This window comes from Leptodactylus fuscus, chromosome 7, assembly GCF_031893055.1.
Source record: "Leptodactylus fuscus isolate aLepFus1 chromosome 7, aLepFus1.hap2, whole genome shotgun sequence".
Classification (NCBI taxonomy): Eukaryota; Metazoa; Chordata; class Amphibia; order Anura; family Leptodactylidae; genus Leptodactylus; species Leptodactylus fuscus.
Window position 1 is genome coordinate 23,301,941 of NC_134271.1, and position 17,861 is coordinate 23,319,801.

Consider the following 17,861-nt stretch of genomic DNA (forward strand, 5'->3'; position numbering starts at 1 on the left):
GGCAGATAGAGTGACACTACAAGAAGGTAGATTGAAGAATGGAGCTACAGGCAGATAGGTGAATGGAGCTACAGGCAGATAGAGTGACACTACAAGAAGGTAGATTGAAGAATGGAGCTACAGGCAGATAGGTGAATGGAGCTAAAGGCAGATAGGTGAATGGAGCTACAGGCAGATAGGTGAATGGAGCTACAGGCAGATAGGTGAATGGAGCTACAGGCAGATAGGTGAATGGAGCTACATGCTGATAGGAGAGTAACATTACAGGTAGACTAGAAATTAGAGCTGTAGGTAGATAGAAGACTGATGCTATGGCAGATATATTAGAAAGAGGAGCTACAGGCAGATAGATAAGAGAGCAAAGCTACACCCAGATAATTTGGAACGTTGGACTACAGGCAGATAGCAGAGTGCAGCCATATACAGATAGGAGAATTCAGGTATACTTAGATTAACTTCAAACTGGAGTCATACACAGAAAAATAAGTGAAGCTACACACAGATAAATTAGAAAGTGCAACTACACCATGGAGGTAAGTGCAGTTATTGGCAGATAGATGGAAGGGTGAAGCGAGGGGCAGATAGATGAGAGAGTGCTGCTATAGGCAGATAGATAGGAGAATGGAGCCACACACAGATAAAGTAGAAAGTGGAGCCACATCATATAGGAGAATTGAGCTAGAATCAGATAGGAGAGTGAATCTACAGGCAGAAATATAGGAGAATGAAGGTACAAGCCGATAGCTAAATGAAGCAAAAGGAAGATAAAATGGTACAGGCAGATAGTAGAGTGAATCTACAGGCAGAAATATAGGAGAATGGTGCTACATGCAGATAATAGAATGGAAGATATGTATAGGAGAGTGAACATACAGGAATCTAGTAGAATGGAGCAGAAGATACGAGAGTAGAGCTACATGCATACAAAATAGAAAGTGGAGCTATAGGCATATAGCAGAGCGGGCCAGGAGAATGGAGTTACAGGAGTTACAGGCAGATAGGAAAGTGTGGCAACACACACGTATGAGACTAGAGCTGCAGGTAGATGTATAAGAGAGTGGTGTTACAGATATATATATATATATATATATATATATATATATATATATATATATTGGAAAACTGAGCCACATGGAAATAGATAGGAGAATGTAGCTAGAAGCAGATACAGTATATAGGAGAGTGGCGCCACAGGCAGATATGTAGGAAAGAGAAGTCACACCATATAGATAAGGGAAGCCACAAATAGATTATAGTGAAGTGCTTCAGGCACATAGGAGAGTATAGCTTGGGGCGGATAGATTGGAGAGTAGAGCTGCAGGCAGATGTATAGGTGAATAGGGCAAAAGGGAGAGAGAGTGGATTTACATGCATATAAATGAGAAATTGGAGCCATACCATAGAGTAAAGCTGCAGACAGACAGATAGGACAGTGGAACTACAGGCAAATAGATGCCAAAGTGGAGCTATAGCCTTATAGATAATAGAGTGGAGCTACAGGTAGATAGTGAGAAAATTGGAGCTATAGGCAGATTGTAGAGTGGAGTGACAAGCCAGTAGATAGTGAGCGTGGAGCTACAGCAAGATACATAAGAAATAGAGCTACAGATAGATGGTGGATTAGTACTATAGCTAGGTAGTAGAGTAAAGCTATAGGCAGATAGTAGAGATACAGGCTGGTAGATAAGAGAGTGGAACTCCAGGCATAGTAGAGATGAGCTACAGGCAGATACATCGGAAAGTGGAGCTACATAAGAGAAGAGCTATCGGCATGTAGGTAGTAGAGTGGAGCTACAGGCAGATGAGAGAGTGGAGTTACAGATAGATTATAGACTGGAGCTACAGTCAGGTATATAGGGAAGTAGAGCTATAAGTAGATATCTAGATAGTAGAGTGGAGCTACAGACAGATACATAGGGAACTGGAGCTATAGGCAGATGGTAGAGAAGAGCTATAGGCAGCTAAATAGTAGACTGGAGCTACAGGCAGAAGCTAGGAAAGTAGTGCTATAGACAATTGGTAGCATACAGCTACAGGCAGATAGTAGAGTGTAGCAACAGGCAAATAGCTAGGAAAGTGGAACTATAAGTGTATAGTACAGTAAAGCTACAAGAAGGTAGATAGGAAAGTGGAGCTATAGGCAGATAGTAGAGTTGAGATACAAGTAGGTAGATAGGAAAGTGAAGCTAAAACACAGTGAAGCTACATACAGGTAGATAGTAGAGTGTAGCAACAGGCAGATAGCTAGGAAAGTGGAGCAATGGGCAGATAGTAGAGTAAAGCTACAAGCCAGTAGATAGGAGAGTGGAGCTACAGACAGATGGTAGCATAGAGCTACAGGCAGATAGCTAGGAAAGTGGAGCTATAGGCAGATAGAGTAAAGCTACAAGCAGGTAGATACAGATAGTAGAGAAGAGCTATAGGAAGCTAGATAGTAGAGTGTAGCTACAGGCAGATACATAGGAAAGTGGAGCTATAGGCAGATAGTAGAGTTACAAGCAGGTAGATAGGAGAGTGGAGCTACAGGCAGATACATCGGAAAGTATAGCTACATAAGAGAAGAGCTATTTGCATGTAGGTAGTAGAGTGGAGCTACAGGCAGATGAGAGAGTGGAGTTACAGATAGATTATAGACTGGAGCTACAGTCAGGTATATAGGGAAGTAGAGCTATAAGTAGATATCTAGATAGTAGAGTGGAGCTACAGACAGATACATAGGGAACTGGAGCTATAGACAGATGGTAGGGAAGAGCTATAGGCAGCTAAATAGTAGACTGGAGCTACAGGCAGAAGCTAGGAAAGTAGTGCTATAGACAATTGGTAGCATACAGCTACAGGCAGATAGTAGAGTGTAGCAACAGGCAGATAGCCAGGAAAGTGGAGCTATAGGTATATAGCAGAATAACGCTAAAAGCAGGTAGATAGGAAAGTGGAGCTAAAGCACAGGTATATAGTAGAGTGTAGCAACAGGCAGATAGCCAGGAAAGTGGAGCAATTGGCAGATAGTGGAGTAAAGCTACAAGCAAATAGATAGGAAAGTGGAGCTACAGATAGATGGTAGCATAGAGCTACAGGCAGATAGCTAGGAAAGTGGAGCTATAGGTATATAGTAGAGTAAAGCTACAAGCAGGTAGATAAGAGAGTGGAGCTACAGGCAGATGGTATAGTAGAGCTATAGCTAGGTAGTAGAATGAAGATACAGGAAGATAGCTAGGAAAGTAGTGCTACAGGCAGATAGAGTAAAGCTACAAGCAGGTAGATACAGATAGTAGAGAAGAGCTATAGGAAGCTACAGTAGATAGTAGAGTGTAGCTACAGGCAGATACGTAGGAAAGTGGAGCTATAGGCAGATATAGGAAATTAGAGCTACAGGCAAAGATATAGGAAAGTGGTGCTACAGGCAGATACATAGGAAGGTGGTGCTACAGGGAGGTAGATAGGAGAGTGGAGCTACAGGCAAATATATAGTAGAGTGCAGCTACAGGCAGAGATATAGGAGAGTGTTGTTACATGCGAATATATAGGAGAAAGGAGCTAAAGGCAGATAAGAGAGTAGTGTTGTAGGCAGACAATTCGGGAGATAGAGCTATATGAAGATATATAGAACAGGATAGGAATGTGGAACTACAGGCAAATATATAGGAGAGAGGAGCTACAGATGGGAGAAGTGAGTTACAGGCAGATAGATAGGAGAATGGAGGAGCTACAAGCACATAGGAGAATGGAGATACAGACAGATAAGAGAATGGAGCTATAGGCTCCTATAGGCATATCAATAGCAGAGTACCAGGGACGTCAGGTGCTGCTGTGCTTAATGGATCAAACAATAGCTGTAAGAGCATGGACAGATTAGATTGTGGTGTATTATGGATAAAAGAATGGACAGAAAGAGAGACAGAGATAGAGTGAAGAAGAGAGAAGATATGGAGAATGGAGACGAGACGTCTTATCCAGAAGACACAGGAAATTAGGCTGTTGGAAATAAGGAAAAAGAAAACCGTGCCATATCTGCAGATCTTTCCATCAATTCAGTGACAAGGAGGAAGGGAAAAGGGGAAAATGTATTTAGTTAATAAGGGGATGACGAAAACTAAATCAGGCTGAGCCAACCCTTCTGGAACAGACATACAGCTGTGTTAGTGGATGTGGTTTAATAATAATGAAGTTGCCGGTAAAGCTTTATATATGGTCACACTACTGATACAATCTTAAAATGACGCCGCCATGGTGGGTATCTGTCTGGTAAGGATCTGAAGAAGGAGTATTGTGAGGAGATCCCTGTTATAGCTCTGTCAGGTCAATGATTGGTTGACCACAGCTAATAGACCGGATTCTCGTCTCAAGACCCTTCTTTGGTGTCCTCTTACACAGTCTATGGCCTCTCATGGCAGTGGTGTTTCAAGTTGTATCATTGGGTCCATATACTTCAAATCCTTTCCTACAGATGGATTTGAAATGACCGAGTAACTTTTATATTTGTTCCAGTTCATGGCAGAGGTAGGCAACGCAGGACGAGGGATCAAACAATCCCAAAGTAGCTTCATAGGTAGACCACAATAATTTAGCTTAGGTCTGGTCTTCATGAACAATTTAGGTTTGGCAACGTCTAAAATAAACTAATTTTGCCCACCAATGACCATCAGTCTTGGCCCAGCCTACGAACATACATGGAAAGGGAGAGACTGGACATCCATTGGGAAGAAATAAAATAGTGGAAATGAAATACCATCATATTCTTCTCCGTGTTCTGCAAGTGAAAAGAAATTGTTAGCGCGCTTATCTCCTGTTCACCTATATGAGAAAGCAACTTATGACATCAATCCGTTATTTACTGGACTCCAGACCACAGGCTCTTCATGCATGGACCTCTTGACTGGATCACACCTTTGCCAGGGAAGTGGAGGGTTCTTTGTCATGAACTACAATAACTTTTCTCGAATCTTGGCTAAACCTCTACTAATGTCTCATCATCGAAGACCAAACCTATGTTGTCATCTGGTCGCTCGTAATGATGATGGGAGATCTGACAAATGCAGTAGCCATGCAATACCAGCATTCAAACAGGCAGAGCACACGCCATTGTGCAGATTACCAACCATTCAGAATTGATAGACAAGTAGGAACCAGACATATCGACTAGCTGAAGTTCATACAAAGTCCGGAAGAGAATAGTATTTTCTTATCCGAGAAACAAAAAGTTTCTGATCTATCAGATCTAGTTGTCTATCATGCAGATGGACATAAATGGATGAAATGGAACGAAGAGACATCGTAGGAGGCGGCGGGTGAACAATGTACCAATGAGGAAGGTGAGTTAATAAGTCTTACCTTCCTCCTCAGCCTCCTCATAACCTTCCTGTTCTTGAGGTTCTTCCTCATCTTGATGTTCTTCTTCTTAAGGTTGCAAGGCAACATAGTTCAAGCAGTAAGGCAAAAGCCACATTTGGCCACGGGTAGTCAAAGGTTAGAAAGCAAGGCAGGTAGAAGAAAGGAGAGAGTGCAACATGAAAGCCAAGGCATAATAACAGGTAGCATCGTAAGACTAGGCAGACCATCGCTGGTGCCATAAACAGAAAAAGTGCATTGACTGAGCTTTGGATTTTCATGCTGATGTCATAGTCACACACTACATTTGTTTGCAGTATGTATGGCCCTGTTGACATCTGCGTTGGAGTCTCCATCACTGATTCCGCACCATTTACAGTAAAAATGGCGAAAGACACAGCGACAGAATGAAGCAGACCTCATTATAAGACAATGGGGTCTATGTGACGCCACTGGTGTATTAAGGAATCTGTCACAGCTTAAAGCAATGGGATTTCTAATGCAGATGTGAACGCTATCTAACTGAACTGATTTGACCATCAGTTTTTCAATCCGGTACCCATTTAGCTCAATGATAAAAAAATAAAAAAAATCACATCTGATCATGACAGAATTGATGATAACGGGGGCGCTATGGCAATGCGTTTCATCACCATATTCATCATGCTATACTAAAATCATACTGCAAAAAGATGTGCATGTGAGTGCGCCCTAAGTGTATATTCCCACAAGGTTAGAATGTCGCAGATTCTTTGCCGCAAGGGATTCCGCATTAGAAAAGACACACCAAATCGGCACCTTATTTGTTGCAGGAATGCTGCAGATTTCGCCCTTTTTCATTGCAAAGTCTGAAATCCACCCTGAAAATCTGCAACCTACAAAGGTAAAATTCAACCCGCAGTTCATTTCGGTGCAGATTGTGTGTGTTTTTCTTCTGCAGGGTATGGACGCGACTTCTTAAAAATCTAAAACGCTGCAATTTCAGTCCTGTAGGAAGATACTCTAAGGCTAAGGCCCCACGGGACGTCCCACAGCAAAAAATCGCTGCGGGAAAAAAGTGGCGGCAACACATCGCGCTTTAGACAGAAAGTTTGCGGAGTTTTCCTCCGCGGACTTACTGTTACAATTACACCTATGGAGAAACCGCCGGCGGTTTTGTAGGTATAATTGACATGCTGCGATTTCCAAAAACGCGCTGGTTTTGGAAATCGCGGCGTATCTGCACCACGCTTTTTACCGCAAAGTGGGCATGGGATTCGCTAGAAACCCGTTCACTTTGCCCTTACTGTAAAATGCTGCGATTTTTTTCGGCCACAGGCAAACTGCGCCATTTCTATCCCGTGGGGCCCTGGCCTAAGGCTCAGGCCCCACGTTGCGGAAATGCTGCTTTTTTTTGTTGCAGATTTTGCTGCGGTTTTTTCTGTACCAAACCTAGTAGTGACTGCAGAAGGAATGGGAAATATATAGACGTTCTTATAGTTCTACCTTCTGCTCCATCCACTCCTGGCTTTGGCGCAACAAAATGCAGCAAAATCTGCAACTAGGAAAGCAGCTTTTCTGCAACATGGGGACTTAGCCTTAGTCATCATTCAGATAGGCATATTGGACATGTATTTAACTGTACGTATTCTTTATATCAGGATCTTCCTTTCTGGTTCTACCAAGCTGGACATAGAGCGCTATATTAATCTATATGGCTGTAAGTCCATTTTATTAGAACTGCGGGGTCGGTCAGTGTGTTATATCTAGGACAGTTAAACATTGGTGCCGATTGCTAGAGATGAGCGAATATTCGACGCGTTTAACTCCTTGGTGTTCGGCCGCTTACACGCATACCTATGGCGGGGAAGTATTAGATCGAATACTACTCGCTCATCTCTACCGATTGCCCATCTGAATGAGGCCTAAGGCTGGCACAGTCTTCACTTCTATTCTATTATCAATGCTAAACAACACCAAGCCATCCTCCCATCATTGTACTAGCATCCGCACGCAAAGAAAAGCAAATGTTACCATCCTATTCCAGCATAGGCTACAAGATGCAGATATCATGTCTATTACATGATCTCAAGGCCTCATGCACCACAGATGCCGGCAAGCACATCCCATCCCAGTGCGGGTAATGCAGTGTCAATGGCAGCCAGCGGAGCTGTCCTGACCGCAGTAACATGTATGTAGAGTATATATGGTTTATGAGGTCTAGGTCACCCTATATTCAATGTATAGAAACTTGTAAAGAAATGGGATCTGGGGTCACCTCAGATTTGTTGGTAGGGATGATGAACAGATCACATACCTTCTCCATGGTGTTCTTCTACTTGTTCTTAAGGAGGAGAGGAATACATATTAGACAGGAGGAAAAAAAGGGCAAAAAAGCTATCAAGACACTAAAGCTGCAACACTAACACAATAGGACGCAGGCCTCGGCCACATTGCACATGGTAACCTCAATACCTGATGTCTCTGAGAATCTTATACACTATTAGTTTAAGGGGGTTGGACCAAGAGAGCAAGTTATTACCCATCTACAGGATACGTTGCTTGGTGGGTGTCCAAACGTTGGGACCCTATAATCCTGTTTCCCCATATAAATGATGTTGCACATTATGCAGGTACTTTGCCACTCCATTTGGTAGTGCGGAGTGTGGTACTTGACTATCTCCTACAGTCCCGATAGAAATGAGTAGCGTTGTAATACTTGTACAACCCGTTTCTGCATCCCTATAGGGGAAACAGGACCCAATTCTAGGGATTGGTGGAGTCCCATTGTTTGCATCCCTACTGATCAGCTAGATATGACAGATCCCTAGTTCCTATTGCTGTTCAACCACTGGGCCCCAATGCCAAAATCTGTAAGAAGGTCCCCCATTGACTATGTGTCACTTATAATAATAATGTCTATTCATGTGACCTAGGAATCTTTAGCCCCCCCCCCCCCCCCCAGTTACGTCCAGACCCTTTATAGCTATGATAGTGTATAGAATATAATTCACTCCCCATAGACCGCTACAGGATCGCCCACCCATTACCCCATAGATTGACTAGTCCAGGAGACTAACACATACCTTCTTCGACTTCTTCTGCCAGACAAAGAGCAAAGAGGGAGGCAAGAAAACAGACAAAGCAAAACATGTTAGCACACAACAAGAACCTATGGAGCACGGAAATAGTCACAGCGCCAATGGAAACACTATAGCCATATGTAATGTAATGCACTACAAGCAAAATAACATCAACATGAATGTATATTCCTCCAGCACATCCATACTTGTAGTGAATGTACAGAGCGATGGGTCCATATAGACAGGTATATGGACATATGACACTACCCATATGGACAGGTATATGGACATATAACACTACCCATATAGACAGGTATATGGACATATGACACTACCCATATAGACAGGTATATGGACATATAACACTACCCATATAGACAGGTATATGGACATATAACACTACCCATATGGACAGGTATATGGACATATAACACTACCCATATGGACAGGTATATGGACGTATAACACTACCCATATGGACAGGTATATGGACATATAACACTACCCATATGGACAGGTATATGGACATATAACACTACCCATATGGACAGGTATATGAACGTATAACACTACCCATATGGACAGGTATATGGACGTATAACACTACCCATATGTACAGGTATATGGACGTATAACACTACCCATATGGACAGGTATATGGACGTATAACACTACCCATATGGACAGGTATATGAACGTATAACACTACCCATATGGACAGGTATATGGACATATAACACTACCCATATGGACAGGTATATGGACGTATAACACTACCTATATGGACAGGTATATGGACATATAACACTACCCATATGGACAGGTATATGGACATATAACACTACCCATATGGACAGGTATATGGACATATAACACTACCCATATGGACAGGTATATGGACATATAACACTACCCATATGGACAGGTATATGGACATATAACACTACCCATATGGACAGGTATATGGACGTATAACACTACCTATATGGACAGGTATATGGACATATAACACTACCCATATGGATAGGTCACCATGCACTATGATCAGAAGTTCTGACATTGACCTTGATCATTGTAAATCTCTTGTCGGAGTTATGGGAAATATCACTGGAAGTAAAACATCATGCTGAAAAATCGTCAATTACACCCAACATCATAAGGCTTTTTTTAGGTATCCCAAAGAACCCCATAACATATGGTGCGGGCTACCGGGGCATGTAGGTGTAGATATCTGTCCCAGAAAACAAAAATGGAAAAGTGTGATCCCGGCCTAAGAATGGTCGCCTTTGAAAAATGGCAGCCATGATAGGTTGCTATGGGCAGGAAAGCCAGTTTTTCTTCTAGACATGATGATAAATCTGCCCCAATGAGTTCAGACCCCAGCAATTTATTATAATGTGGGACATTGAATTGCATTCCCGGCAGAGAGCTGAAACAGATCGGAAACAAAGCTCCATTTTCATGACCCCAATTCTTCCATTGACCGTCAATGAATCTGTGAAAGAAGCGGCTGCTACATAAGATGCCAACCCGGTCGTGAAAAACACTAGTATGAATATAGCCTAACAACAGCAGACCATTCAAGTCAATGGAGCATTGCTGAAAATACTGGGGCGGATTTATAAAAACTGTCTGTTACCCATAGCAATACAAAATGAAAGCTGTGCCGTGATTGGTTGGCGTGAACTCTCTTCTCCTAAGTAGTCACTAACTTACGACTAATGACACTTGTCAGGGCATTGCTGGGAGTTGTAGTTGTACCGTAGCTGAGCAGTCACAGGTTTCGGGTGACCTTGTAAAGCCTGTAATCCCCCTTTACCACATTTGGTATAGCTGAACGTGCTGAATGGCAAATATCTTATGTGTAAGGTCACCCTATCAGTGCTGTAAGTGACCCTGAAGGAGAGCACGACATCCATATATTGCTATCGCCACCATACATACGGTGAATGCCAACCTTATCTTATCTGCTGCCATTGGACTTACAAGGCCTGGCTCACATCTATGTCAGAGACCCCTCCGCAGATTCCACTTGCACGGAGGATTTTTCTCTCCGCCGGTCTCAGTATAAAATCAGCAGAAACCCGACAGACCCCATTATAGACTATGGGGTCCGTGGGTAACTGCTTTTTAAGCAGACAGGGTCTCTGTTTTTCAGATCCGTATGAGGATGGAGACCCCAACGCCAGTGTGAACCTAACATTAACATAGGTCTCTTTCTACTCATTTCATTCTATTTAGATACTGACTATATATTCTTTTCTTTCACGGATCCCTCTATACACTATAATGTGAAAACGGGTGTAAAATGGACATTTTTGACCGCCATTTTTCCCCCCTGACGTGTAAACCTAGGCCTACTTACAACTCATGTACGGTATATACAACCGTATCATCATCCCGGCTATACTGAGGTGTGAAACCCAAAAATACCCCATAAAAGCCATTATGACTTGAGCGGGAATGAGGATTTCATGGGGTGAAATACACTACACACTCACAAATGTGACTCGAATCCAAGAATGAAATCGAAATCACTGCTATTGGGCGTACGGTTATATGTTAATAGGCTCAGTCATGTATCCCCTTCACCAAGAGCCATGTACAATATAACCATATATTACCGTAGAGTACCAGGGGCCATATTGTGAAGTGAAGGGGTAAGTAACATTAGTGCCATTGTATAGAACCAGTGTTATAGGGTTAGGGCTTAGTGGTCAGGGATGTGAGGCGGAGTAGGAAGAGTTCACCCATTTACCTTCTTCGTATTCTTCTGTTTGTGTGTGGATATAAAAGAAAATAAAAAGACGCGTAAACAAGGACAAAAGCCATAAGCGACGTAAACTGCGACCACTAGCTGAGCCCCGTAACATGGAGACACATGGCCACGTAAGAAACTAATAGAACAAGAAGAGGAACCTGGCGTAGCTCTGGCTGCACAAGAGGAATTAAACTAATATGCGGATTTGGCAATGAATGTATTAAGGTCACATCCCTGATCTGACTGTAATAGCAAAGGGTCATCCAATATGGAAAACCCAACGTCAGCTATCCTATTAGAGTCTATAGAGTGGATCCTCAATTCAAGACCCTCGTCTACTAGCCAGAGGGTAAACCACTTATAGAGACATCCGATCCCTTCCATCTGGAGGAGCCATTATCTCTGTGCCTTACTTAGGCACCCCATTGATTTTAATGGGAACTATGTGTAATACTTCATTTCTCCTCCGGGGGTGTGGCAGGAAAACTGAACACCATCTACACGGCTCCCCCACATATTAGCTAGCTCACATGGTGACATTATTGTGCATTTAGTATGGTACTTATAGAGGCTGTCATATGGGTATTAACCCTTACAGCGCCACTGATCACTCCATTCTTAGAGGCTGCTATGTATAACTAATAGATATAGGTTAATTCCTCTTACAGAAGTAACATGGAACATAAAATATTCAATTCCGGGGAACATTTATTTGGCGGCATTTTCCGCGTCTTCTGCTGCAATGGTTAACAACGGTCATTGAAAACACAGGCCAGCAGGTGGCGGTAGAGACCCTGTTAGTAAGAGTGAGTTATAGTGCTGCAAGTTTACATTAAGGCCTTATTCACACTTCCAATTTTCACGCACGGGTTTTGATTTTATGGTTGCGTCAATGGTTTTTCATGTCTGTTAAACAGACCAATATACAGCGTTTTTAATTTTATGGATTTACGGTCTTCGAATAAAACCGGACACCACTTGAAATCAACAAATTTGTATATAAGTACAGACTGAACAGATACGTGAAAAAAGTGCTGTGTGAATGAGGCCTAAGGGACAGCAGACATCTTTATACTGGAGTACAACGATGACCTTGTAGAGAAAAAGTTATTGGTGATCAGTAGGCAAAAGTAGGTATATTAAATAGACGGTAAGAAAAGGGATGAGCGGCCATTAGTCAACGGTGGAATGAATCTGGTTAACTCAGACTGGAAGTAAGACCATGAGAAGGTGAGAACTGAGGGGATATAAAGGGTAAGGTATCACAGCAAGACCAAAAATATAGATAGATCACAGTACATAGGTGAGAAAATACAGATGTAGCAGAGTTGTGTTTGTCATTGATATGTTTCTTTTACGCATAAGTCGGGTTTATGGGAAAATAACAGCTAAGTGATATCCTATTCAGTTGTGCCACATGACACATTCAGCTCTGCTACATCGGCCTTAACTACAACTCAATCAGCAAATGATAGTATGGTAAATCCTAGTGCAAAAAAAGTAGAGAGATTGCCCCCAGTAACCAATCAGAATCGTCCATAACGGAGACCCGACCGTCACGGGACCCTGATCCTCAAATTTTATTGCAATAGTTTTTGTAAATGAGCAATTCACAGACATTTCATTAAAATGGTAGCCAGAATTTACTACGTTATATGGCTATTCCTGTATGGAACATGTCTGAGAATTGATCATATCTGCACACACAGAATAACAATACTGTCATCCAAAATGGTTGAATGAGTTAGAAGAAAAAAAACGTCATCAATGCGCCCTCAACCAATAAGCCAGAAGTGATTTAAGGCTGAGCTGCAATACCACATACAGCCTGTAGACAAAAGTGGCGCTGTTTCGGGTATTTAATAACAAAATAGAAAACACTTATTTCTAACCCCCGCACCACCCCCTGATTTAGGGATACCCTTACTAATGATATCATCCATTTTGGCTGCAGCAAGAAGTTAGAATATTATATAAGAGGTCAATGGGTTCAGTGTTGTACTCACCCTCCACCTGTTCACTGGAAAGGAGAAGAACAGAGAAAAAGGAGAAAAAGATATGTTACTTCATAGGCAAAATATTGTCATTGTATAAGTCTCAAACATAACACACACCCCCACCCAATAATACAAACTCAGTCTCCTAAGTGCTCATGGCAGAAACTTCAATGTTTCAGGTTTCTATATGTACAAATGGAACTAATTACTAGTTGGGTTATACAATGTAATTTACATAGTTATGTCAAGTGAGTATCTGTGGGATGGATAGATGGATAGATAGGAGATAGATAGAGAGAGAGAGAGAGAAAGATGATAGATAGATAGATAGATAGATAGATAGATAGATAGATAGATAGATAGGAGATAGATAGATAGGAGATAGATAGATAGATAGAAGATAGATGGATAGATAGGAGATAGATAGATAGATAGATAGATAGATAGATAGATAGATAGATAGATAATTGATAGATAGGAGATAGATAGATAGATAGATAGATAGATAGATAGATAGATAGGAGATAGATAGATAGATAGATAGATAGATAGATAGATAATTGATAGATAGGAGATAGATAGATAGATAGATAGATAGATAGATAGATAGATAATTGATAGATAGATAGATAGATAGATAGATAGATAGATAGATAGGAGATAGATAGATAGATAGATAGATAGATAGATAGGAGATAGATAGATAGATAGATAGATAGATAGATAGATAGGAGATAGATAGATAGATAGATAGATAGATAATTGATAGATAGGAGATAGATAGATAGATAGATAGATAGATAATTGATAGATAGATAGATAGATAGATAGATAGATAGATAGGAGATAGATAGATAGATAGATAGATAGATAGATAGATAGATAGGAGATAGATAGATAGATAGATAGATAGATAGATAGATATGCAATTTGCAGGTATCATCCTAATCTTAGGCGACTTCTATAGGATTAGAATTTTATACAAATCCCTTATTGACATAAGAAAACATGAACCGGTAATAGACTCAGCATCGGACTAGAGCACCTGTTCTCTGGGTACTTACACTTCCTCTGTGTCAGACATGGTGGCGTTTGGTCGGCTGAAAAACAAACAGAATAAATTGTGAGATCTTGGAAGCTCTAACCATAACCTAACCAGTGTCTGTACTAAGATTGCAATGCCATATACTTATTAGATATATAGAATGAAACGGTAGGTAGATAGATAGATAGATAGATAGATAGATAGATAGATAGATAGATAGATAGGAGATAGATAGATAGATAGATAGATAGATAGATAGATAGGAGATAGATAGATACTAGATAGACAGATAGATAGATAGATAGATAGATAGATAGATAGATAGATAGATAGAAGAATGATATTCTGTAATGATAGATAGTGACCTGGGTAATGTCTACTACATGTAATTTTGTTAAAACTGTGCATATGCCAAAAAAAATTTCCCAATGGAAGAAGAACGTGTTGTCATGTTGTACATGAAACCTTTCTTCTGTTTCGCACAATATTATCCTTATGACCCATAATGTCTCAAAAATTAAAAAATAATATCTCCGCCTGCTTTCATCCCCACAGCTCAGTCATCTGATTTTATTTTATTTTTTACCTTGACACTCTTTCTATAGGATCCTCACAATGACTATAACACACTATAATGGTGATCTATAGTTATAGAAGAATATGGACCACCATTTTCTGGATCCTCGCATTGGCCATAGCCAACACTACGTGTAGGCTTCACTTATGTCATAGCTTCATTTTTGGCTGGTCCCTGAGGGAACCATTCGCCCTATCCCATGGACAGATTTGTTATAAGGCAAGATGGTCATGTCACTCTATAGTTTAATTTAGGCTTCCACCCTGTAAGGAAAACTTGGGTAGTCGGCAGTGCCGCCTGCATGACTCAGATGTTACATGATATGGTAAAGAGAGGCGGGCTGGGACTCGGCCGGAGACAACTGGGCATTCTTGTCTATTTTAGGACCCCTAGGAATGTCCTTTAAAGGTGATGTGGACCAGAGAGGAGAGCCATTTCTGAGACTTTTTACAGCCAGGCGATTGTTTATCTTAAAGTCGGCCAAGATTAGAAGCATTGGCTTCAAGATAAAGTCCTTGAATAGAGAAGTCCTATGTTGCTTCTCTATTTACTAAAGCGAACATTTTATGATTCTACTTCTCATCTTATTCTGTAGGATCATATATCTTCTTATACCTTCCAGATTAGGAAGAACCATGAAGACATGAGAACTTGTGAAGGCCAGAAGATCCCTTCTGTCTGTAGGACACCTACCAAGACCAATGACAGCTGGTACCAATTACATTCAATCAACCTGTGCCCCATACATCATCCTCTTAGCATCCAGGTCACATAAAACAACCAGCTGTACAATTCCCAACCAATAAATATAGAACGCAATGACACACAATGGTGACACATGCCACCGCCACGAGTCTTCCCTACTGTATAGCATACTGTATATCCAGTACGTGTAACCAGGAGTTATTTTTGTAAATGACACACATACTCAGCCATGACCTCTGAAGTAACCAGAAGTATGTCCTTCCCTCCCGATCATGGTGCAGAAGACCAGCGCAGATCTAGTCCAAACCGGTTCACTAAAGATATTGTACTAGATACAACTATAAGGCTGAGGCCCCACGTTGCGGAAACGTAGCTTTTTGGGGTGCAGTTTTTTGAGCCAAAGTTAGGAGTGGATTGAGCAGAAGGTAGAAGTGTAAAAACTTCCTATATATTTCCCATTCTTTTGTGGCCATTCTTGGCTTTGGCTCAAAAAAACGCAACAAAATCTGCAACAAAAAAGCTGCGTTTTTTGCAACGTGGGGCCTCAGCCTAAAAGAGATTATGGCTTCAAGTTCTAGAAATCTTTCCAGATCATTAAAATATTAGTCATGATAAATCTCTTGCAAACCTAAAAACCAGGGCCCGCACAATGGGATACCGTGATAGATGGATGGATAGATAGATAGATAGATAGATAGATAGATAGATAGATAGATAGATAGATCGGAGATAGATAGATAGATAGATAGATAGATAGATAGATAGATAGATAGATAGTGGAGGCGTTAACTCCAAGAAAAGCAACACTCCAATTTAAGTAAAAAAACATGAATTTTATTCATCCATGTAGCAACATTTTGCCTCGAAAATAATCTCAATGAATGGGCAGAAATGTTGCAACATGAGAAATACAACGTATCAATGGATTTGCTGCACTTTAGATTTTCTGCTAAAAGAATAGATAGATAGATAGATAGATAGATAGATAGATAGATAGATAGATAGATAGATAGATAGATGATAGATGGATAGATAGATCCATTAAATAGATGGATCCATTATATATGGGATGGATAGATAGATGGATAGATGGATAGATAGATAGATAGATAGATAGATAGATAGATAGATAGATAGATAGATAGATAGATAGATAATAAGGATAGAACATATAGATTAAAGGACTAACTGCTCGGATGACAATGACTAGCTGGATAGACTATCGACACCCGGCGCTCTCAGGTGGCCGCAGTACAATGCTGGATGACCGCCAGGGCCACATTTATCTATCTACCCGTCATGTCATTCTCTGGCTTAGCCTGGATTTCTTCTCTCTACAGTTCTGTGCACAACTTCGCCAGGGGATTATAAGAAGGATCTTATCTAATATAGTAAAGTATTACAGGAACATTCTCCTAAGTCTTCTGTTTCCTCTATAGCCAGTGGTGATATCCATTGCATGACCTTGGCTATTGCAGCATTCTATGTCCCATATATATATATATATATATATATATATATATATATATATATGTTGCTATATAACCATTACAAGACTTGAGATTTGAGTATTGTCTTCCCATTCTACTGATGCTTTCCCATGTTTGAGGGGTATCATTCCAGCCCCCCCGACCCTTCTCTTACCTGAGGCAGGAGAGCAGAGAGCAGCACTGGGGGTCGGAGCAGTTGTGAGACTTTTCAATCACCCCCCGGCCTGGTTATGTCTTGCAATTATACCGAAATGTGATCTGCACCCCAACGGGATTGGACACTCTTTAGGGGGGTGAGGAGTGGCATGCACAAGGGGCAGGACAAGTGTAGCAACAGCTGCTTAACACAGGTTATAGGGGAGGGGGCACACTTGGGTCTTAGCTCAACTTACTGACTAATTATAGACCAAGCAGAACAGCAGAATTTGGAGATGTTCCCTTGTGTGTGTATGTGAGTGTGTGCGCGGGGCTGCTGTTAAATTAGGAAGACCACCTTCGTGGTGGGGGGTGCGCACAGGCCCTCATTTTTAGCTACATTCCACCATTAGAATGTCTTGGAAGTTCACGAAATCCAAGATACACAGTCATGGAATTGTCTTACAATTGTCTCAGGGATTTTTTTTTTTTCGATATGCCTTGAGAGTACAAATGAAACGTATCAGTAATTTGGAATTTCTTATTTGGATATCCCAAGTCCCAATATGTATCAATGCTGAGCGTAATATATTTGTATAATATAAAAAATATATTGAAAATTCCACTTGTAACTCAATATATATTATATTAATGTATATATATATATATATATATATATATATATATATATATGCGTGTGTGTATATATATATATAATTCCCCAGTTATTTTAGTTCCGTGATAATATTGTACAGTTCCTGTAT

At 40.9% G+C, this 17,861-nt stretch overlaps 1 protein-coding gene across 5 annotated transcripts in view; it reads right to left on the reverse strand.

Annotated features, from left to right (window-relative positions):
• The window catches only part of TNNT3 (troponin T3, fast skeletal type), a 29,338-nt gene extending 12,101 nt beyond the window's left edge, over positions 1 to 17,237 (reverse strand). For 2 of the 5 annotated variants that reach the window (XM_075281407.1, XM_075281405.1), the window contains exons 1-3: positions 8,391 to 8,472; positions 7,622 to 7,648; positions 4,727 to 4,747 (exon numbers count right to left, since the gene is read on the reverse strand). In XM_075281407.1, the coding sequence (XP_075137508.1) occupies positions 4,727 to 4,747; positions 7,622 to 7,648; positions 8,391 to 8,457 (115 nt within the window). In that variant the 5' untranslated portion in view covers positions 8,458 to 8,472. Of the gene's footprint in view, positions 1 to 4,726; positions 4,748 to 7,621; positions 7,649 to 8,390; positions 8,473 to 13,154; positions 13,169 to 14,209; positions 14,246 to 17,116 lie in introns of those variants that run through there. The other 3 variants (XM_075281410.1, XM_075281408.1, XM_075281409.1) reach the window with 3 other exon arrangements.
• Between the last annotated feature and the right edge of the window lie 624 nt (positions 17,238 to 17,861).